Consider the following 24,611-nt stretch of genomic DNA (forward strand, 5'->3'; position numbering starts at 1 on the left):
TTTGCAAGTTTAAGCAACTGGAACTTGGTGTAAGTGCCATAAAAGTAGTTTACCCTTGTATGCCTTGTGATAAATTAAATGAGTTGCTTCCATCTTTTGTAAATCTCATTAATCCATCCACATTCTTTATGCTTCATAATATCATGCATTAAAAGGTTCAATGTGTGCACCGAGCACCTAGACCAAAAGATGTGTGGATGAGAACGCTCAATAATTTTTCATGTTGCCTTACAAATTGCTGCATTATCAATGATCACTTGAACCACATTATTAGGACCAACATCTTTGATTGATTGCAATAGGAGAACTGCAATGTTTTGGGCAGTTGCAATGACGTAGGAGAACTGCAATGTTTTGGGCAGTTGCACTGACGCAGGAGGAGTCATGAGATGTAGTAAATACTACACCACTAGAAGAAACACCAAGAACATTTATCAAATGTTGGTTTCTAACATTTGTCCACCTATTTGATACAATGGATACCCCACAATCCACCCACTCATTTGTAAAATGTGTCTGAGCTCTTTGAAACTTTGCTTTTTCTCTTTCTAATATCACTGTTCTAGCTTTCTCATAGTTGGGGCTCTTGTATCCTTTTGGGGCTTCATAGATGGCCTTAACCATATCATGGCAATAGGGAGAGCGAAACACATTGAATGGTACACTGCAAACACAAAGAAACCAAACTATCTTTCCATCCACATCATCCCTCCCAACAACATTAAGGAAATCCCCTATTGTTCTTCTACTTCCAGAGGTTGCAGAAGTACCATGAGGAGATGAGCTCCCAATAAAGAGGTTACACTTGATTTAGAATGAGTTTTTTGTTTCTTGTTTTTTTGTTGTGCAACCTCTTCTATTTGGATGTATTTTCTTCTTTGTTCAGCAGAAACCTTTGGGCAAATTGCTATCCCCACGACACCTTTTTTGTCATCACTGTCCAAAACCCCACAAAAATGCCTCCTCACACGGGTATATGAACCACTATATGGTTTTCCTCCATGACAACCATGAGGGCACAAAAACTTGTAGCTTCCACCACCTTTTCCCCCTTCAAGTTTGGTCACATAATTCCACAAGGGTGTTAATGCAACTTTTCCCTCTAGCATTTCAGTGTTCTTTTCGTCCCCTTCCTCCTCATCATACATTGGGTCACTCTTATGGGGACCACTATCCTCTTGTTCTTCTTTCCTCCTATTCCTACTTACCCTTGCCATCATGAAAACCAAAAATGGAATGATACATAGAGGCCAAAAGAACACCATTTTGGAATATGAATATATATGGACAACCTGTAATGAAATGAGCAAGAAGAAAGAATGGGAAAGAGTAGGAGAGGGAGGAGAAAAAATTCAAACAACAATGACAGAAAAATGAAGGAGTTTGGGGTTTTTGCACTTACCTCTTTAGCTCTTGTAGATGGAAGCCTTTCTTTACTCCTCCAAGCTCCTCCTCCTTAACTGCTCCTAGCTCCTCTTCCTTGACTCGTCCAAGCTCTCTTCTCCTCTCTTCTCCAAGCTCTCCAAAAATACAAGACTGAGGAAATGAGCTTTATCCCTATCTATCATTTTCCTAACTCAACCTAAACCCATCCCCAACTCAAGTTTAAAAAAAAAGGTTTTTTGGGGTCGGCCAGACGGAACCACTTGTTGGGCATCAGATTTGCTAAGGAACCGTACGGATTCGTGCCCGATCTGCCTCGAATCTCCGCCGTGGATTCGAGGCAGATCCAATGTTGGATCCATGGTTCGGAAATTCGGAACCACAGATCAGGCCGAAACGGTTCCAAAATTACAAGAACCGTTATTTTTGGCCCGATTTGCGGTTTTGGATCTTCGAATTGCGGATCCCCCACAGATCTGTATGGGACGTGGATCCCGGTTTAAATCCGCCGGGGGGGGGGGCGGCGGGGGGCATTTCATGCAACACTGGATATAACGATGTTTTCCTTAAGAAATCATCAATGAAGGTCACGTAATATTGATGCCCACTAAGAGATTTTACTGCCCATAGGACCACATACATCCCGAGTGAATGAGATCTAAAACTTCCTGAGATCTGGTATCACTTTTTGCAAATGGATTTTTCATGTTCTTGCCTAGAGCACAACCCTTACAGGTCCCTTCATATTCTTCCTTCAATTCGGGGATGCCATTGACCATTTGATTTAAAGATGGAGAAACCCTGTAATGAAGGTGTCCATACCTTCTATGCCATAGTTTGGAAGGGCTCACATCTAAGTGAACTAGGGCTTGAGAGGTGTAAAAAGTCTATATAATGTCCCCTCACGAATCCCAATTACCCTAACATGATCAATACTAGAGTCCTTACCCCAAACCAAAACCTTGCCATCAACAAAAACAATTCTATCACCCTTATCCTCTAGACAAGAAATAGAAAGTAAGTTTTTCTTCAAACCTTGAACATATAAAATGTTGTTGAGGTGAATACTTCCACCAGACTCGAGCTAATGGAAGGAAAAGAAGTATTAGCAAATGAATTTGAAAGTTGAAACTTGGACTCAACAATTGCAAATTGAAATGAGTAATATAAGAATTTGCAAATTTTGACAGCTCTTACTTGGGGGATTCTTTGCTCTATTTCTTACAGCCAAAGAAATGCCAAAGGTATCGATACTCACTGAAATTCAAGAGCTTGTTATGAATCTAATCTTGAGTCTTGGAATCTCGGACCATGCGCTCAATGCATTTATACAATGTCCCTAATACCTCCCCATCAACCTCAAAATTTGTAGTGTAATGGTACCTTAAAAGTTTAAAACAAAACCATATTCATCATGTCATCAAAAGTTAAAAGTTAAAACATACAAGCAATGAGCATTGAAATCCAAAACTACTTACCTTGGATTTAAGTAGTAGCCAACTGCATGTAAAGGTTTGTGGAGTTGTTTGTTCCATCTTTTATCAATGATTCTCCATAGAGGAATGTACTTATGTCTTTTATCCCCATATGCTGCCTTTCTTTTTTCCTTGCCCTGATCCATGGCCTCATAAACAAAACTCATGGCAGGTTTATCACTATCCACCATCCGCAAAACTCTAACAAGAGGCTCACTAAATAGCACAATCTCCTTTGCTTTTGACCAAAATATTTTGTCAAACACTTAGTCAATCATCTGTTTCCCTTCAACCTTTTTGTTCCACTAAGATGCATTTGATTCATCACATGAAAACATCTTTCTCAAGTTCAATTTTTGTCGAACAAGGGATTGCAAAAAAAAAGTTGGTTGCAAATTGTGTGATGGCTGATCGAACAAGCTCTTTACCCCCGTGTGTGCTTTCTCATAATGTTCAAAATCCATGAGTGGTTGTGGATGTACCTGGTTATGGATTTTGCATCATCCACACATTTCTTCACCAACTCACTTTTGCCAATATCCTCAAGCATGAGGTCCAAATAATGAGCTACACATGGAGACCACCAAATGGTGGGGTGTTTTTCCTCCAACATCTTTCAAGCGGAAACATATTTAGAGACATTATCTATGATCACTTGTACAACATTTTCAACCTCTACTTGCATAACTACTTCATCCAAAGGACAAAATAGCAATTGTGCATCTTTCACCTGATCGGATGCATCAATATATTTGAGAAACATAGTATCTTTTGGACAAGTAATTAAGAAATTTAGTATGGTGCGAGATCTACCATCAGTCCATCCATTATACATAAGTGTGAATCTTGTTTTGGTCTGTGATTGCTTTAACTCTGTAAGGTACTCTTGTATTCTTTGGATCTCATTTTGTAAAAGTGGCCCCTTTATATCATGAAAACTAGAGCCTTTGAAGCCTGCTCCACATGAAGCTATAACATCAATCATGGACCGATAATATGCAAAATTAGTAGCATTAAAAGGTATGTTTGCACCATACCACCATATAACAATGCATTCATATGCAACCTCCTTCTCTGTGTTCTTCCATTTAACATCAAAGGTTAATTGAAACCAGAGGTGGTGCGAGGTACAAAGGAGTCAATCCATTTATGGGCCGCTGTCCTCTTCAAGTTAAATGCACTTGAACTAGGGCCATAACTACCCTCTCCAACTCTAGCAGTGAAACTAGATGAATCTTTAAAATTGAGCATATAGTCTTCAAAATCAGGGTCATCAAGCATAGAATCATCTTTTTGAATCTTTCCTATATCATTTTAATTATTTTGTTTTTCCCCTTTTCTAAGTTGTAGGCTTCAATAAGACTTTGCATCTTTGCTTTAAGATCATCAAATAGATTTTCACAAGGTTTTACTTGCCCTCTCCAATGTGCTAGGTGTTTTTTAATTTTATTGATCTCCCCACTCTTAATTTTCTTCTCTCAATAGTTGTAGACTTTTATCTCTTGTTCATTTAAATGGCAGTGAACTCAAGCCGAATCATTCTTGTTTTTGGGGGACATGACAACTTCTACAGGAAGAAATGAAAAATCTGCATAGAAAACCCTAAGGTTTTTAGAATTCTATGGCAATTTTATTTTTAGAGAAAAATAAAAGAGGAATAGAGGCCACGAAAAATATGGAGAACTGGAAATTTTGAGAAGAGAAGAAGCTCCCACAAATCAGAAAATAAACTCTTCAATCAACTCCAAAATATCCCTCACAAATTTGCCAATGAAATCCCTCAAAATAACCCTGCAAATTTCAACAATTGTTGAGAAAAAAATAGAAGAAAATAATGGCCACAAATTCTGCATAAAAACACTAGGGTTTTAAAATTTTTAGAGAAAAGAATAGATTTTTGGAGGAAAATAGAACAATAATGGTTGAAAAAAATACTTTGATTTTCCCTCTTAATTTTCTAAAGAAAATCAACTCCAAAATCCTCCCAAATCAGCTCTGGAGTAGCCCTTACAAATCTGCATAAAAACACCGGGTTTTTAAAATTTTTTTGGTAAAAAAGAATTGATTTCTGGAGAAAAATGGAACAAAAATAGATGGTGAAAATTACCTTGATTTACTCTTTAAATTTTCTGGAGAAAATAAACTCCAAAATTCTCTCAAATCAGTTATGTAGCAGCCCCACAATTTTTTTTTTTTTTTCAACCAGCTTCAAAAACCACTCAAGAAAACCCAAAAATCTTTGGAAAAAAAATCTTTGAAGTAGCTTGAAGATCTCTTTTAGTAATCAACCCAACAAATCTCCAAGGCTCCAATCAACTTTTCAAATCTGCAAAAATCTCCCTCAGAAAAACCCTGCAAAAAACTCTCTGAATTCTTGTCACCGAATTCTGCACAAGAATTGCAAGAGACTCTAATGAATAGTGTGAGTGAAATAGAGGAGGTGGGGGTGTTTAAATAGCTTTAGGGGGGGCTAGATTAGAGTTAAAAATTAGGGGAAAAAAATGTTTTTCTTTGCTTGGGCCACGTGGCCGTGGGCCTTGCAGACTGGCTGAACCGGAAATTGTCCCAAATTGGTTGGATTGACTAGTTCTACTGGTTCCTGTCTAGTTCCAATAACATTGCTATCAACATTTCTCCTTTTGCTCTTTAGACATGGTCTAAGAAACTTAAAGAAATATTGATTTGTTATCCACAAAATGCTTGGATATTAAGTCATTATGTAATACTTGATTATTACATTGCTTAAACCCCTCAAAGAGGTGTGATGTCCACATTAGGAGAGGTCAATTTGCTTGAAGGAGGCAACAACATGATGATTTGGTCCAACTTTTTGCTTGTAGAACGGTTGAAGTGACTTGTAGATGCCTTCCAAGGCAAGAGATGACCTAATGTTTTGCTAAAAGAAACCCAACATTCCAATTTTAATGCCCTTTGACCTTTGATGTCAAGCTCAAAAGTGGACAACTCCCTTCTTTGTGCTTGTCCCTTGCTTAATTTGCTTTTTAATACTTCATTTCTTTGTATGTTGGCTTGGATTGACTTGGAAGAACTTTAAAAGACCAAAAGAGACTCAATGTCTGCTATAAGATGCTCTTTGCCCCCAACAACTAGATAAAAGGTGGGCAACTCGTTGATTTGGTCCAAAATTATCTTGCTTTCGAGATTTAAAGCCTGACTTGCTTGCTTTCACTTTGATCTTGGTCCATAGGAATGTTCTCGACATGATGTGACCCTTTCTTTACTCATAAGATGTTCCACATTGTTACTTTTAAACCTCATTGCTACCCTAAGAGAAGTCAACCCCACTATTGTTGGTCAAAGTTGTCATTGATATCAATATGGCATTGTTGGAGATGGCAAATATTCTAATGATGCATGATGATGAATGAAGAAGCCCTTACCATGAAACCCTCCTAGGCACATGCATGCATAATAATGACAAACTCTAACCCTTTGAAGTGATATTTCTTAGCTACATGGTTTTCCCTATAACGGTGCAAGCATAAATCAATGAAGCCCTAAAATCCCTAGCATGATTGAAGCCCTAGATGCCCATGATGCCTTTGAAGATGCCCTAATCCAAATAAATGAAGAACACATGTGACGAAACTCTCTTCTTGCATGTCATAAACTTGAAGGCCTAAGAGATAAAATGAAATCCCTAATCCTAATAATCTTGATGGCCTAAGTCTATGAAGAAGGAGCCCTAAACATTGAATGCCTAAAACATAAAGATAAAATCCTAATGGCTGCCATGAATGAAATAATGATGACAGTTCACAAAATATAATTTTCTTGATGGTAAAATGAGCTTATCTAAGGATGAAATTGGCACTTGCTTGTAGAGGACATTTTTCTCTTTCCAATGAGCTATTACTCTAACTCCTCATAGATTGAGAGAAAATGAATTTTCAAGTTGGAATAATTCATTTTTTATGCTAGCCGACATGAGCAAGTCGGACTCTCCTCCAAAAAGACACGTCTCTTCGCTATGGGTCAAAACCAGTATAAATACAAGTTAAACACTTCATTTCAAGCAAGAATCTCGGTGAACAATTCAGAGATAAGGGAAGAATTGAGACAGGAGGCAGAGAAGGACTTCAAAATTTATTGTTTGGGTAATTTCTGTGGTGGAGATTGGACACGGAACTCGGACTACAAAAGACTACTAGCACAGTGAGCTCGGACAACTGCCTGTGGTCTGAACCTGTGGTCAGAAGAGCTCAGTTCTGTGACTAATTTGCGGACAGGCCTAAGGAAGAGGCCTAGACTCGGATTGCAGACCCTTGGACTATACTACTGTTGAGACTTGTAGACAGTCTCTCACATTTTGACCTTCGGACTATACTATAGTGGAGACTTGTGGATAGTCACTAACATATATACCCTCAGACTATACCACAGAGCTCAGACTAGTAAACAGCCACCTCAGGCTCAGACTTGTGGATAAGTATAATTACCTCAGACCTGAAGCAACTCAGAACATTCAACAGTTTTATGAACCTCATATTTGTTGGAGAAGCTCTACCTCAGACCTGTTACAAACAACATTTTGTGAAGGCTTGATAACTCTGTTCTAGAACTCGAACTTCACCTTACCTTAGTCACTTGTGCAGGTATATATCTCGTACAGGGACAATCATATTTGATAGCTCAGATTTGTGGAGACAAGAAGCTCGTGGAAGGTGTATTGGCAAGTCTGCTTGAAGTTCGGTGGTATACCTGAACAGTCAAAGCTTAAGAACTCATACCTCACTCGGACCAACCTGTGGTGACATCTCTTCTTTTGTGGCACATCCTTCGAACCTGTGGAGAGTGATTACACTTCAGAACTGTGATTGTCTAATAGTGAAAAAACTCTTGAAGACCTTGGTTGAAGCTACAATATTGGAAGTGTATTGAAGGCAGCTGTAAGAGACCACTTAAAGCATCACTTAGAGCAGTGAAGACATATTGTTGGAGATTGAAGTATCATTAATGTTGTTTGTAGAATCTTGAGCATCCATTGGAGACATCTTGGAGCTGCCTCTTGAGTAGTTCTGGAGCACACTTGATCATCTTTGAAGCAGACTTGAAGTGGATAGATCTTATTGTTGAAGAAAAACCTTGAAGACTATTTTGGAGCCTTCGAACCTTGTAGATCTTGGAGAGTGCTTTGGAGCTGACATTGAAGACCCATTGAAGGGAATTGGAAGCAAAATAGAAGCTGATCTTGGAAGGATTATTGGAGACCATGATGCATTGTTGAAGCCATCATGAGGTGACCTTGAAGATTTTGTTTGGGTAAAATGAAGAGTTGTGGTGACAACTTCTGAGAAGATAAAGTTGTCATTGATGAAGTGATTTAGAGATTAAGTGAGGGCAGTGTTGAAGGTGAAGATTTTGTCAAGGTTGGTTGCAGAAGATATTGGGAGCCTTGAAGAACTATTAAACTTATCTTGAAGAATTGAAGTCGTGGGTTGGAGCCCTAGAGGATAGGAGTCCTCAAGAAGATCAGGTTGGAGCTTGTACCAGAGAAAGGGTTGGAGCCCTAGAGGTTGGTGCCTCATAGAGACAAGGTTGGAGCATTGCGAAGATAGGGTTGGTGCCCTAGAGGTTGGAGCCTCGTGAAGTCCAAGTCGGTGCTTGGCAAAATACAGGTTGGAGCCTGGTGGATTGGAGATTGGTGTCTTCATCTAGGGTTGGAGCCCTAATTATTATTGTACTTGATTTATTGTAAAGAAGAGGATTGAAGTCCTCATTATTCCTGATTAATAAAAGTATTTATTCTTATTGTTCATTTTGTGTTTATCTAAGTGATCTTAATTGGTAAAGTAACAACTGAAAAAGAAATACTGATTCACTCCCCCCACCCTTAGTATTTCCAACAACTTTAATGATGAAATAATGCTTGAAAAGGTAGAGGGTGTTTTGGGTGCTTTGACTTGGAGATGATCTAGTTTGCCCTAGAGAATGCAATAAAGCTTCTTCCTTGCCTTGGAGAATGTAAAACATGGCCTTGTTGAGCATAAAATAATTGTGAATTGTGAGTCTGCCATGAAGAATGATGGCCATGGCCAAGGAGGTGTGCATACAAAAGATAAATGGTCCATGTGGAGAATAGGAGATAGGTGTGCTAAGGCATTAGTGAGATGGGTGTTTCCACCCTTACATAATGTGATGACTTTTACAGGGCTAATACAACAAATGTTTCTTTAAGCCATGTGTCCTAATAGATCCACCTCGATGATGCCCAAATAACAACCCCTGACATAAGAATGTCCATCAATGTAGGGAGTTGCCAACTTACCACTCACTAGGGGGCTATTAGCAAAGTCATCAAAGCAAGCACTATGAAGATGAAACTAAGAACAAGGTTGCTTGGAAATGGGAGTGGAAGCAGGGAGCGACAATTTTCAGAAGCTTTCGTGTTGGGAGTAATTTTGGGAGTGTTTTTTTATATAATATATATTTTTATTTATTTTGATGCATATATGTGAACAAAAGCATGTAGAAGGATGAATTAGTTACAAAAAAGCATAGAAACATGGATTAAACCATATAACATCAATAATCTTGTAGTTATAATCTTCATCAAACATAGGTCCACAAGTTAGAACATCTTTATTCTCATAATGTTGGGTGTGGAGCCTGATTATCTTCCTAATTCATATATCTTGTTTTGATTGCATTTGGATCCGAGTACTTGACGGGGGGGTATGGGGGGGTATGGGGGGGGGGGGGGGGGGGGCTTTCTCCCCCGCTATTGTTGCAAGGGGGTCCAGGGGCAGTGACAACAACCTTTGAGCCCCGCCTGCCGAGGGTTTGGGGTTAGCTCCCCCAAAAGGAAATTTTTGAGAAAATCGCTTTGTAAAATATTGTAACTTTGTAGTCAATCTGGACCGTTCATTAGGTGGAATATCTCACGATAGAAGTTCTGTTAATTTAGGGGTGAAAATGTCGCTCCCCGCTCCCGCTTCTGCTCCCGCTCCCATGCACCCCTGGGAGGGCTACCAACATTCAAATTTTCTACATTAATTGTTTGTGAAGTCCATCATCTCTTGAATATCTTTCCTCATAGAAAGATTTGATAGCTTCTTTGGATTGATAATGGCCTCATACAAGTAGTCCATTGTAGGTTTTTCACCATCAACCAAGCAAAGAACCTTTATTTGAGCTTCCCTGATCACCGACACTTCCTCCACCCTTTCCTAGAAGTCATCTTGGTTGATGACCCGAGCAATATCTCTCGTATGCTGTTTTGTGCTATATGCACAATTGTGCCACTCTTCATAAAGAAACATCCTTGTCAGCTCCAAATTCCAATTAACAACTGTCACGGGACCAAAGAAAAATGAAATTGGTGACAAAACGTGTAGTGCCATGGTGCAACAACTCACTGTTCCCTATTAATTGTCTTATGGTACTAAGGACTAATGCATGTTTATATATGTATTTAGTGATGCTCCTGCTTTGATTAATGGTTGCCTTGACAAATGTGAGTTTGTGTATATCCTCAAGCATCAAATCTATATGATAGGCAGCACATGCTGTCCAACGCAATGTGTGGTGCCTCTCCATTATCAACTTGCTCATGACCACATAATTATCAACATTATCAGTGATTACTTACACCACATGCTGCATACCTCCTTTGATAGATTCATCCAACAATTCATGTAATAATGCTTCATCTTTAAAATGTGCTGATGCACTGGATTTCATAAAAATTGTGCCCTTAGGTCAACTTTCCATGAAATTAAGAAGGGTCTTGTCCTTCCATCTGTTTAACCATCAGACACCACTGTACATCCGGTGGCTTCCCATGACTTTTTGAGCTCTTCGAATGAAGTCCCTGTTTTGGCTCTTTTCTTTAATTGGCAGATTTTATGTCCAGATGCACACTGGTGGTAAAGCGCTATATAAAAATACTTGCTTTCAGCTGCTCGACTAATACAGGCCTGTGAGATTTTGGACTCATTCAGACTTGTAGATACATGAACTAGTATGATAGGAACAAGTCTCAGAATGCATGTTTGACTGCTCCAGCAAAAGATCTTTCTGATGAATATACAGCACTATCTCATGGTCTATAGGAAGCCATTTTAGCATGTTCATCCACCAATTTTGATGCCACTGATGACCTTTGGAAAAATGTCAGCTGGTCTCCATGTCCTCATGTTCATCTTGCTAGGATGAATGCCTCGAAAAATGCAGATACATTTTGACGGTTAACTCTACCAAATTTACAATGCATTGTGGATCAATCCTGTACACTTCCCTGATCTGTTTGGGTCATCGTTCTATAATGGATACTCCAGACTCCCTATTAGAAAGAGAATAAAAGAAAAAATATGAATGATCTAGATAAGAAATCACTGTCTGAACAGTGAAGGCCTTTAAGTGTCAGTCAAACTGTTTTATCTACCTCCTTGTTGGGGAAATTAAACATGTGATACTACTGGAAACAAATTTCGGGAAAATTCTTTTTATTAAAATATGCATTTTACAGACTGGCTATTACTTTGTTTCCCACTTACGCTACTTAAATGCTTATATTGAATTATAGGCCATTGTACTTACATTCCAAAACTGTAAGTTTTGAAGCATATTTAGCTATTTCAAACAGTAAATTTATCAGGGGTCCTCTTGGAAAACCACCTGTATAATTACTACTTTAGTAACATATGCATTTGTGTTGCGAAGAAACTGACAGTGGTTGTAATTTTTACCTGTTGTTTGCAGAAATTTTTTCTTTGTGGAAGACTCATATTTGGACCTGATGTACGGTCTTTGGTTGTCACACTGTTCCTGATTGTTATTCCCGTTGCAATATTTTGCGCCTTTGTTGCTGGGAAACTTTTGCACAAATTTCTGGGGTACAACAGTGGTTATGCAATTCTTGTGGTGACAATTGTGTATACAATTTATGTCAGTATCCTACACCTTTTCAAATCTTTAATTAGACGGTGATTGGTTATGAGCCCTTCATTTTCCATGGTTGTGACCTACAAATTCAATTACATATTTCTTTTCTTGAAGTTCGATTTGTCAATTAGAGGGAATCCTGGAATACGCCTCTGCAGTTGGGATTAATCTTTAGTCAGTATTTGTCTTGGTTATGTACTTTCTGTTTGATGTAGATATTGGCACACCTGAATGTCGTATGATCAGGATTTCATGATTTATAGGTATAGAAGACAATTTAGGTTTTGTTCCAGGGATATGCTTGCTACAATGGTTATTTGTATGGAATTATTGCAAATCTAATCCATCTGGATTTTGTGATTTCTGGATATAGAACCAACATTTTAGGTTCTGTTCTAGGGGATATACTTGCCACCATGGTTATTTTTATGGAATTTATTTCAAATCTAAGCCACACTGATCAGATGAAGGAGAAAAAGATTGAAGGATATTGGTGCATTTTTTACTAAGAAATATTGTACAATATAGGAGATCCTTTATGTCTGACTGTCTAGTAATTTGTTCGTCTCTACATACATATGAACATATTTCTTAGCCACACATATCCCTTACAAATGTAAGGGTGCTCTTTCAGTACACACAGACAACATTTTTATGACATTGGGCAAGCTTTCATTAGTTTGGTTCTAGGCACACAGCTACAAGCACAATGTATGTCTTAGTAGTGGTAGGCTATGCATAATTTGTGCATCTAATTTAGAAAAAGATATTGATAGCTTATCTTGCTCAGAACAATTTCACTAATTCTTGTCCATTCTATCTAACCCTAGATTGATTGATGATATTTTATAATAATTATTATAATATATGTTTCCATATGGTTGGGAGTCACTCATTGCTGCCAGTAATATTTCCCATTAGTTGGCTTCTCTATGATTCGAGGATGTCATCCTCAGTAATGCTCAACTCTCTGATGGTGCTATATGACTTAACCCAGAACTTTGGGTCAAACCATTTGATAGTATGGTAACTAAATTCAATATTGAAGATAGACTCCTCTTTCTCAGTTGAGCCATCTATATATAAAAAATCTTAAACATGGTAAATGTGACATCACAACTTCTCAACCATTCCTTCTTGGCTTAGTTCATTGATGAATCACGATACTATCATAATTCTAACTTCGACTTGGTGTCCTTGTTATCAGATGATGTCATATGGCCTTACAAGCTGTAGATTAAAGGCACTGTTATTAGTTTTTATTATAATATCAGGAGTACCCAACAATGGAAAACTAGGAAAATACTATTACAATCAGTACTGGAACTAAATTTTACTTTATTGAGGAATTTTCTCTTGAAATTCCATGTACAAATTTTATGCTATTCAGTAAGAAATAGATATTCAATCTTGGATGATAATTTCTGTAATTTTATGCATTCTTCATTCTTGATATTTTCTTTTTCTAGTATACTTTAAGTACCATTATTATTTAATGTTTCATACACTACAGTGTTATGAACATAAATATATAAAATAATATAAATAATAAATAATGATAATTAATTATTAGTTAATAAAGAGACATGCAAAATGACATGTCTATGAAAAGATGTGGCTTCTTATTAAAGGGCACTCTTGCCTAGTATTTATATGGGACCCTCAATTGTAATAGCATTCTCTCATACATTTATATATTATTCTTAAATAGATTTTTTTATTATTTACTAAAAAAATTGGATACTTTATGGGCAAGTCATATTTGGTTATCACATTTTGTGATATCCCATTTTGAAATTTTGGCATTGGAGGTACATTCTGGCATTTTTGGACTTAGGAGAAAAGGGGAAAATCAAGTTCATAGTGGAAGGTGGGGGCCACTAGTGGAGGCAATTCGACCATCAAGGAAAAGTAGGCGAGTTAGTGGATTGTGGGGTCCACCTAGGGGAACACATGGGCCTAGAGTACTTCAGGTGAAAGGATGTTATGAACCCAGCTCACAAAAAGATAGAAAAGATAGATCAATGACTTAAAAATCAGCCTCTTCGGAGGGGCAACCTCTTTTGCATTACACAAATGAACAATTCTTGGATGATACAAATGACAATACCTCCTTTCTATATATAGAAGTCTAAGTGGTCCTAATATAATCAGAGCCTACATAACAATAATATTGTAGGGGCACAACAATAACAATAGTGAGCTTCTATTGGGGACAAGAATAATAACAACATGGGGACTACATGGGCACAATAATACAATAAGGGGGTTGCACTAATAATGATAAGGGGCTACACTAGTAGTATAGAGACCTAACATGCCCCTCTTCTTCAAAAAGTGTTGTCCTCAACACTTGAGTAGTTATGGATGCTTATGTATAAAATTCTCGTCCTCCCATGTGGAATCTTTAGCGGGTAAGTTCTTCCACTTAATGAGATATTATGAAATTGATCAATTTCGTAGCTGTTGGGTTCTTGTTACCATGACTGCTTTAGGTTCCAATATGATTTTTCCTTCCTCATCAAGTTTCGACAATATTGTTTGAACTAGGAGCTTGTTACCTATAACCTTCTTTAAGCATGAAACATGGAAACTGGGGGCACTCGGGAAGATGCAGGACGCGCCAATTTATATGCCATAGTACCAATCTTTTGCAACACTTTGTAAGGGCCATAGTACTTTGGTGATAATTTATTATCCTTCTTAGCTTGCTTGAGGGACATTTGTTTGTATGGTTGTAGTTGTAAAAATACTCAGTGGCCTATGTCAAAACTTCTTTCGCTGCGATGTTGATTTGCCTGTTGTTTCATTCAATTCTGCACGAAAGTGAGGTTATCCTTTTTCTTCTTGATATGTCCTTCTATCTTGAGAGTTTGAGGAGTGGTAATTCCTGCCAATGCATTACAAGATATGGTCGGATTCATTTCTTCTTTCTCTGAGGTTGGTTCCTAGTGTATATCCTCTTCTTTTGACATTTCTTGATCCTTTTCTTCCTCCTCTTCACAATCAATGTAAAATAATTTCTTCTCAGCACACTTATGACCTTTAGTGTATTTTCTATCACAACTGTAACAAAGGTCGTTTTCTCCTTTTTCTTCCAATTGTTGTGGTGTCAACCTTGTAGGTTGTGGAAGACTAGGAGCAAAAACAATTCCATCTTTATAATTGTGAGTGGTAGGATTTCTTGTTGCCATAATTTTGCTTTCAATTTTTCTTGCCAACCTAAATGCCTTCTCCAATGAATCAGGTTCCCAAAGACGAACCTCATGTTGAATGTTATCCTTTAAAGTCCCTATGAAGACATCAATCCTCTGCTTCTCTAGAATATCATTTATCCTTATATTCAATTTTTGGAAGTCCTCAATGTGCTCTGCCATTGAACCCTTTTGTTTGTGATTTATCAATTGGCTAAAGAAGGTGTTGCTTTTTGTATCCTCATAATGTGCTATCATTTCCTCCGTGAAAATTGACCAGGTGACAAGTGGTTTACGAGAACAAAGCCCTTTATACCATAAAAATTGATTCGGTTCTAAATATAAAGATGCAATACGTACCTTTTATAACAATTGCACATCATGTAGATCAAAATATTTCTCCATCTGTAGTATCCATGTTATGGGATCCTTGCCATCAAACTTCCTTATATCGATCTTTGGAATATGGTGGGTCTTCAATCTAATGTTAGATTCTATGAAATCACGATTAACATTTTTTTTCTCATCATGAGTTTCCTCTACTACCTTTTCGTCATTAGGAGGCCTTTCTTGTAGCAGCTTTGTCCCACCTTCCTTCAGACCTTCCATGTCTTTCTTCAAATCGTTCATGCCTTTCTTCAAATTTGCTTTCATACCATCGGTATCAGCTTCCATGGCATAGATAAAACTATTTATCTTAGCTTCGATCGCATTCTTCAAATCATCCATCCAATTTTGATTACTTGGTGTTTCTATTTTCTTGATTCGAGTCATTCTTTTTCTTGCTTTTAGGATCTCGATCTTGAATCTATTGTATTTCTGAAAGTTCGGATCTCTAAGGTCTAGAATTGCGACCTGCGGTAGCCCTTAGCATTCTCCTTCCAATGTCACATGTCTGATCGAAATTGGATTCTCCACACATGTTGTTCAACACAGGGATTTCAGGCGAAATTCCACCCATTTGTCGAAAAACTTCGAGTGTCCCCCTAGTTGGGATAAAGGGGAGTCGACTTTTGGGCTCCTACAGGGCTACATTACAATAGGTTGTCCAATTCTGCACACTTCCTATGTGTAGAAGCAGTTTGTGTGGCACATGTGGGTTGGAAGAGCTGACTAATTGCAGTAGAATTTTCCTATTTGGCGTTGGATTTTTGGTGGTGTTTTTGCAGGGCTAGAGGGAAGGAATTCTATGGGCCGAATTTATCTTCTTTTGGCAGTGCGCATGTTGAGTTTCTAGTGCAATTAGGGTTAGCACAATATTTTTGAAATTTCGATAATTACTTTTGATGTAGATCTTCTTTTAACTTGTTCCAATATATCATTCTATGATTGTACGTCAGAAATTCAACGATAAAGAACAATAGAACAATAGAAATCACAATGTACAAAAGAGAGACAAGATTTAACCTGGGAAAACCCACTACGGGGAAAAACCCAACAACCTTTTCAATAGAGAAATTCTTCTTGTTCAATAAGAGACACACCTAAACCTATGGTCAAACCTGGTCTTCTCCTCCAAGTCAAGTCACCCAAACTGATCCTGCACTTCGTTCTACCTGTCTGATCCAGAAATTTTGGTCTACCAGCAACTGTCCAGTAGCCCAAAATTTCAGCACCCAATAACTGCCCAGTAACTCAGAAAATTTCACCCCCCCAACAACAGTTATACCCGAGAAAGATGCGAATCACAGAGAGAGAGATTAAGCCACGTGTGATATGCTAGAGAGAGAGAGAGAGAAGATTTCGTCCTTTTTCATCCTTTTTCGTCCTTCGCTTCCTTTGCCCAAAAACTGTCGAGTGAGGAATGCGAATTGCCCAAATGAGTAGGTTGAGCTGCCTTTATATAGTAGTTTGTCTAGGGTGAATGGATGCGTCTCTTGGCCAGGGGAAACTTGACTTGGAGGGAAGCCGACTTGTCACATTTGGAGCCAAAAATATAATTTTTAAAAATTCAAATTTACATCTTTTAAAAGTCGCAATGGGACTTTGACTCAAAATAAATTTTCCTTTGACTCAAGCATCCATAAATATGCTTTACAATGATAAATACAATTACATCAAGTGACAACAAGTAAATTATGAAGACCGACCATAATTACAAATTCAACACTCCCTCTTAATTAGGGAGGTATTCATATTCACCATTATAAATGTTCTCAAATTGAAAAAAATTCTCTAAAGAAAAGGTTATCCATTATTACCAACATCTTCATCTGTCATCAGCGTCCGCTAGCAGCCATATCTGGCGTGGTACCAAACCCATGGCAATGCCATTAGCATATAATGACTCACTCCTTCAGAGTGATTGGTCCTTGGATCCTATGGCCACTACCTAGGCCAAAATGCTGAGACCCTCAACTAACAAGCAGTCACTCACACTTCCTAGTGAGCACTCTGGGCCAAGACCTCACTCATTCCCTTCCTGGTTGGTGATCGGGTCTAGATGCTGAACCGAACCTCACTCCACCCTACCTGGTGTGTGATAAGGGTCTAGGACCTTACTCCACCCTTCTGGTGTGTGATCAGGGTCCAGATGCTGAAAGACCTCACTCCACCATTCTTGGTGTGTGATCAAGGTCCAAGACCTCATTGCACCATTTCTGGTGTGTGATCAGGGTCCTCCTCCAAGAGACACTCACTCAACACTGCTTGCTGTGCGCTTTGGGTTTCTTGGACCCATTCTCCTTTTTGGGAGAATGTCCATCCGTGCTGCAGACAAATCAACACTCCCTCTCAACGAGAGGGGTGATCTCCACGAGCCCCACCTTGTTTCGGAAGTACAAAAACTTGCCCCTTGGAAACTACTTCGTCAGAGCATCAACTGTCTGCTCATCGATGGAGATGTACTCGAGCCTTATTGCTCTCCTTTGCACCATGTCACAGATGTAGTGGTACTTGATCTCAATATGATTCGGCCTATCATGGAACACAAGATTCTCTAAGAGCTTCACATAGCTTTGATTATCGCAGTGTATCATCATTGTGGTTCCAATACTTGGCTGAACAATCCTGCAAACAACTTCCGGAACCATACTGCTTTGCTACAAGCCTCATTGGCTGCGATATACTCCGCTTCAGTAGTGCTGAGTGCGATCAACCTCTGCTTCTTGCTCATCCACGATATCATAACAGATCACAAACTGAAGCATACTCTCGAGGTACTCTTCTTGTCTTTAGCACTTCTTGCCCAATCTTCGTCTGTATATCATTGAAGTTGTACATCCTTGTTTGCAACATAACTCAAGACATAGTTCACTATACCGCACAAATATCTCAAGATGTGCTTTGCTGCAATCCAATGCTCGTGTCTCGGTTCTACCTGAAACTAGCTCAAGGTATTTACAACAAAGCAAAAGCCCGACTTGGTGTTAACCAAATACATCAACATACCAATCAGTTGGCGGTACGTAGATGGATCTACCAATCTAGAATCAGGGCCTCTTAACTTTTTCAAGTTAGTCACCATAGGAGTTGTCATGGATTTGCAATCCATCATAGCGAATCTTTGAAGGATCTCTATCACATACTTCCCTTGACTAAGGAAGACTTCACCAGGTTTCTGCTATACTTCTAGTCCCAAGTAATAGTGCATCAACCCAAGATCCTTCATATCGAACTCAGAAGCCAACTACTTCTTGCACTAAATGATAAGAGGCTTGGTATTTGTCGAACAAATCCTCAACAGTTAATAATAAGATCACAGGTGCATTTTTCACAACCTTAAAGTAAAGGTTCAAATTGGCTTCGCTTTTGGTAAATCCTAGTCTCGTTTGATAACTGTTGATATGAGCATACCAAGCTCTTGGAGCTTCCTTGAGTCCACAGAAGGCCTTTTTCAACCTTCAAACATGAGACTCCTTTTCATATACCTCAAACCCTCGAGGTTGCTCTATGTACACCTCTTCCTCAATCACACCATTGAGGAAAGCAGTCTTCACATCCATCTAGTGTAGTTCCCATCCAATGGAAGCAGCAAGTGAAATGATGGATCTAATAGAAGTGTACTTGGAAATTGGTGCAAAAGCCTTATCATAGTCTTCTCCCTCTTTCTGGGATAATCCTCTAGCCAGGAACTGCACTTTGTATTTGTAAATACTACCATATGCAACATGCTTTATCTTGTCGATCCACTTGGACATCACCACTGACTTCCCTTCAGGCCTTGGGGCAATCTCCCAAACATCATTCTTCATGATCTATTGGTACTCTTGTTTCATTGCTTCCTTCCACACTTGCTGGCTGGTTGCTTCTTCGTATGTGGAACGTTCTTCATCAATAAGTTTTCTTTATGAGAGTTGCATAGTTGGAGAACCTCTTGGGTTTCTTTACTTTGCTAGATGTGCGATTAGGAGCTGCATGTCCTTCCGCCTCTTCTAATGTGGATCTAAGCTATGCTAGTCTCTTCTTGATCTCTGGAACTATGATTGGTTCTGCTGGATCTTGAGGCCCTTTTGGCCCATCGATACATTCTGTAGAACTCGAGTGCTTATCCCTCTAGGCTTCTTGTTTTACTTCTTCCATGGAATCTATGGAGACTTCCTTAGACCTCCAATATGTTACTTTTTCATCGAAGATGACATCTCGACTGACCTCAATTCGTCACTGTTCTAGCATGTAAATTTTGTAAGCTTTTGAAGATTCATTATATCCAACAAATATGCCTTTCTATCCTTAAGGCTCAAGCTTGTTCCTCTTATCCTTAGGAACATGAATATATATAGGACAACCAAAGATTCTCATGTGTGCAACCTCTGGCTTCCTTTGGGAGAACGCTTCTTCAGGAGTCATACCTACCAAAACTCTATGAGGACTTCGATTTTGAATGTACACAACTGTCCGTGATGCTCCTCCCCATAAGAACAACGATAAGTCCAAATCATGCATCATGTCTTTGATAGTTTCTTCAATGGACATTTTCTTTCGTTCTGCTACACCTTTCTGTTGTGGATTATAGGGAATACTTAACTGCCTCTTAATCCCAACCTGCTTGCAGAAAGCAACAAGCTCCTTTGAGGTGTATTCTCCTCCATTGTCAGATGTCAGTGTCTTGATCTTTTTACCTGTCAAGTTTACCACTTAAACTTTGAATTCCTTGAACTTGTCAAATACCTCATGTCTTGTCTTCAAGAGATACATCCATGTCTTATGAGAGAAGTCATCAATGAATGTCACGTAGTACAATGAACCGCCAAGCGATTTTACGGGCATAAGACCACATACATTAGAATGAATGAGGTCCTAAGCTTCCTTAGATTTGTTGTCACTGTTTGGAAATGGTTTCTTAATGTTCTTCCCAGGAGCACAACCTTTCCATACACCATCGTTGTTTATTTCTAGTTGAGGAACCCTTGACACTATTTCACTTAATTTAGGCAATGCTCTAAAATGAAGATGTCCATACCTTCGGTGCCATAACTCACTTGGATCTATTTCGTAATGTACTAATGCTTGATCTGGATGACACACAAGTCTATACAGTCTTCCATCATGAATCCCAATAATTGTAGTGTCATCTATACTAGAGCCATTGGACCAAACGAGTACTTTGCCATCTACAAAAGCAACCCTATCTCCTTTATCTTCTAAACAAGAAACAGGGACAAGATTCTTTTTCAAACCTGGTATATAATGGACATTGCTGAGATGAACATGGTTATTGGATTCCAACTCTATGGATGCCTTTTCAACTCCTTTGACTGCGATGCTGTTATTGTCTCCTAATTGAACCCTTTGAGACAACTTCTTCTTTGTCATGCTTGAAAGATTCCCTCGGTCTTCTCCAAGGCATTCTGGGACAAGATATGTTGCCTAGGTGGGACCGAATGTGGGCAAATCTCTCACAGGAGGAAATGAGGCGAGCTCTAGTAAAGAGCTCCATCAACAACAGTAGTAGCAAGGGATTGAAGGGTGTGAAGGAGGAAGACAATGTGGTCCTTGCATCAACAAGGAAAGTAAAAGGTCCCAGCCAGAGACAAGGCTCGCAAGGAGAGAAGAAGAAGAAAAATGATCTATCTAAGATCAAGTGCTTTAGTTGTGGTGAGTTTGGCCACTACATTACCCAATTTTCTCAGAGGAAGAAGGACAAGCAGGATTAGGCGACAACATTCGCAGAGATAGACATATTGTTCTCCAAGCTGGAGGAAGATTTCGCCATGTTTGCAGCTATAGCTCTAAGGGTGAGGTGGGGCGATATGGAGCTTTAGTCCCATAGTTGCACAAAGATTTGGGCAGGGTCCAGTGAGGCAAGCATCAGATGGTGTTTGAATCAAATGGTGTTTCCTCATGGATCATTACCCTTGCTACAGGGTCCCACAATATTTAGTAGCAAGAGGATTAGTGTAAGTTGATGCAGTCAATTCTAGAGCGACAGTTGTAGACTAGTAGTAGTTAGATGCTGAGAAGCGCAAAGCAGTGTTGATAGCAGAGCAGGAGTCTCAGTAGCATAGTCAACAACAGTGCAATTTTCTCAGTGGATAGTGCAAAGGCTAGTAGTAGTCAGATGCTCAGGGGATATTTGTGTTACCCACCACCTGTGGTAGTATTGGTTACCCACCATTTTGTGGGTGATATCCCTAGGAGAATTTTTTTCTCCAAGATGGTCCTCAGCCAGTAGCCAACAGCCCCTTGCAGCAACTGGCTCATTGTGCCATTTCTCCGCCACCTAAGCCAGCCATGTGGTCCCTCACCTATCTGTCATGATTGTATGTTTGAAGGTGGGCCTCCCGAACCTAAAGGTATGCCTTGTCATTTGGTAATTGAGTATTGTAGTTTGCTTATCATGGATATTTTTGGGCATGGACTAATGGGGGGATTCGGGGTAAAGAGTGGGCTAGGTCTGTGCTTTCGTCCCCCTAACCTCTTTTGGATGTTAACCTTGGACCCTAGTCCCGTGGGATCTCTTTTACTGGCCTTTGGGCTTTAGGGATGGTACTACATGGGAAACCTTGATTTTGGTTGCGTGGTCCCGCTCCCTCATCCACATACATCACTCCCCTTCCACTCATTATAACCCCATTCATCATTTCTCCCACCTGGGTCCACATCCCTCCACTGGGTCCACATAGGGTTAGCCTTCCCCCTCCCCTTTCCCACACCTTGGGTTGGGCTTGGAATGATTCCCCAGAGGTTGATGTAGCTGAAAATAAAAGTAAAAGCATAATTGGCCACATTCAACAGGAAAATGTACCACAAAATGCAAAAGATGGTTGGGACAAACACATTTAGCACGTGGGCAAAAGCCAATGCATGAGCTCTACCCCATTCTCATGGCCATCACCCTGGTTCCTATAGGCCCTAGATGAGCCTCCTTTATCATTCAGGAACCCATGATTGTCCCAACCCCTGGTGGGCAATGAACCACCCTACCTTAAAGGGGATATCCACTGCTATACCTTACACATCATGCTCTTATCCCTTGAGCCCCAAGCAGTTAATCAAAGAAAAATCATAAAAGGCAAAAGGCATATAAAGAAGGGTGGAAAAATCAAGGTTGGGGCACCTCATGCACCACGATTGCTCCCTCTTATACATTATATACCCAAGGGTGGGCTTCCCTTTTATTACCTACCCTTGTACCCCAGCATGTGGCCCAGGGCTGGCCCTTTCATTCCCTACTCCATTCATCTCTTTATCGCTTGCCACCACCGTTTAAATGATGTACCCTGGACACACTGTTCCCTTTAAATGTAGAAACCACCTAATAGGATACTTGGTTAACCCCATTTGGAGCTTGGAGACATTAGCACATGCCAAACCCCACTATGGAAGGGCATGCCATTATGAAGTGTCCACCTGTTGTCCATGGTTAGTAAGCTCTTTAACTCGATTTCCTTTAATGACTTGCTGTACGAGAAGGCTAGGGGATGCATTGAATCTTATGCAGGATTGCAAATGGTCTCCATTTTGGGTTTGGTCTCCCTATATGGGGTCCTAACCCTCTAGAGGGCTACATTGGCACATGTAGGGTGTGTTTAGAGAGCCATGGGCCTCCACAACAATAGACAACACTCCATGGATCCACAGAGATGTTCAGAGATTGCTCGAGATTCACCTATTGGACGAGAAAGATGCACCTAGTTCACCATGCTCAGCCGACCTGTTAAGATTAGGTATGTTTTATGCTTAGAGCAGTTTACTTATCTTTTTTATTATTATCCACAGATTAGCAATCAGATGTACATAAGTGCAGATACAACATTAAACGATCAACAGAAAACAAGCCAAGACAAGAGACACAAGATGTGGCGGCTAGCCAGGGACAAACCCCAATATGGGGAAACCCTTTGATCGAATCTTCTTTTATCTTCAATAATTCAGCAGAGAGAAATAGTACAAAAATCTGATTTATATCAGCAACATCAAACCCTAGATCAGCGAAATCAGCCCTAAACTAGGGCAGTCAATATCTTCCAAACCGGAGGTCGGATCACCTTGATTCCTATGCCAAAAACTGCGGCTTTCCAAGGAGAGTCAACTTCACCTACTACGCAGTCAAGAGAGAGAGAATGCTGGTCAACGCTGGTCAAAGTTTCGATCTGCAATTGTAGACCCTTAGAAAACTGCGTCCTTCCTTCCCATGTGTGAGAGAGAGACCTATTTGCGCAGGAGAGAGAGAGACTCTTTTCTGCGCAGAAGAGAGAGAGATATGGATGAGAAGTGTGTGTCCAAATGAGGAGGAGACATCCTATATTTATATTCAAACGTTGGTGGTGAATAGATGTGTCTATTGGGCTTCTGAGCCTACATAAGTTGCTGGCCGACTTTGACAATTAGTCCATAATCAAAATAAATTCATATCTCCATAAATACTTATCGGAATCGGATGATCTTTAGATCAATCCTACACCTCTCGACGAGAGGAATCTAGATAAAATATTATCGGCCATTAATAAGGTGACCCACATGAAGTTTGGCCCTAGTTGTCAATTTTAACACTCCCTCTCAACTAGGGAGAACTTCATCTGTAATCTGTCAGACTATCACTGCTGTCCATCCATCAAATGCACTGTTCGGTATCGCTTGACCCATCTTGGTCTGCTCTGATTTGCTTTGCTTTGCTCGGTTCTGCTCTGCTTTGCTCGAATTATGAAGAAGAAGAAATGATCGAGGATGTATCATACCATCCTCCACTGACCCAAAGTCAGTCTCAGAGTGTGTACCACTCTCACTGGTCCCAGACCAGTATCATTGATCCCAGATCAATGAAGGTCATCCTAGCATAGGGAGTACGGTAGATACAACGATGCGTCCATCGGTACTACTATGGTCCCTATCCTCATTTCCCTGCTCATTGATCAGATGAGAGGTACTTCCCATGAGTCCCAGACTGCATGGGTAGGATGCCTCGACAGGAGAACTAATCATCTTGTCCACAGGAGAGTGAATCATCTTGTCCAGTGGATGCCACGAAGAACTAATCATCTTGGCCTATAGGAGAACAAATCATCCTGTTCCACAATCGCCATGGAGAACACATCATCCAAGCCCACAAGAGAACTAATCATCCTGTTCCATAGTCGCCACGGGGTGTCACAGGGGAAGGTTGAACCTTTTATCCTGTACAAAGTGCACCAACAGGGGATGGTGAGTCACCCTGTGGTCATATGTTGCTCCAAGAAGTACCCCGCGCCCCCCTGGAGCTCCCAGAGCTCAG

General features: G+C 39.8%; 1 protein-coding gene across 4 annotated transcripts in view; it reads left to right on the forward strand.

Annotated features, from left to right (window-relative positions):
* Window positions 1–24,611, forward strand: part of LOC149170704 (protein S-acyltransferase 8-like) — a 404,753-nt gene that overhangs the window by 43,106 nt on the left and 337,036 nt on the right. For all 4 annotated transcript variants that reach the window (XM_089423992.1, XM_089423991.1, XM_089423990.1 and 1 more), the window contains exon 2: window positions 11,583–11,768. In XM_089423992.1, coding sequence (XP_089280118.1) covers window positions 11,583–11,768 — 186 coding nt within the window. The remainder of the gene's footprint in view (window positions 1–11,582; window positions 11,769–24,611) is intronic.

This window comes from Pinus tabuliformis, chromosome 4_2, assembly GCF_031772625.1.
Source record: "Pinus tabuliformis cultivar Carrire ecotype Pingquan chromosome 4_2, CPIR1, whole genome shotgun sequence".
Taxonomy (NCBI): domain Eukaryota; kingdom Viridiplantae; phylum Streptophyta; class Pinopsida; order Pinales; family Pinaceae; genus Pinus; species Pinus tabuliformis.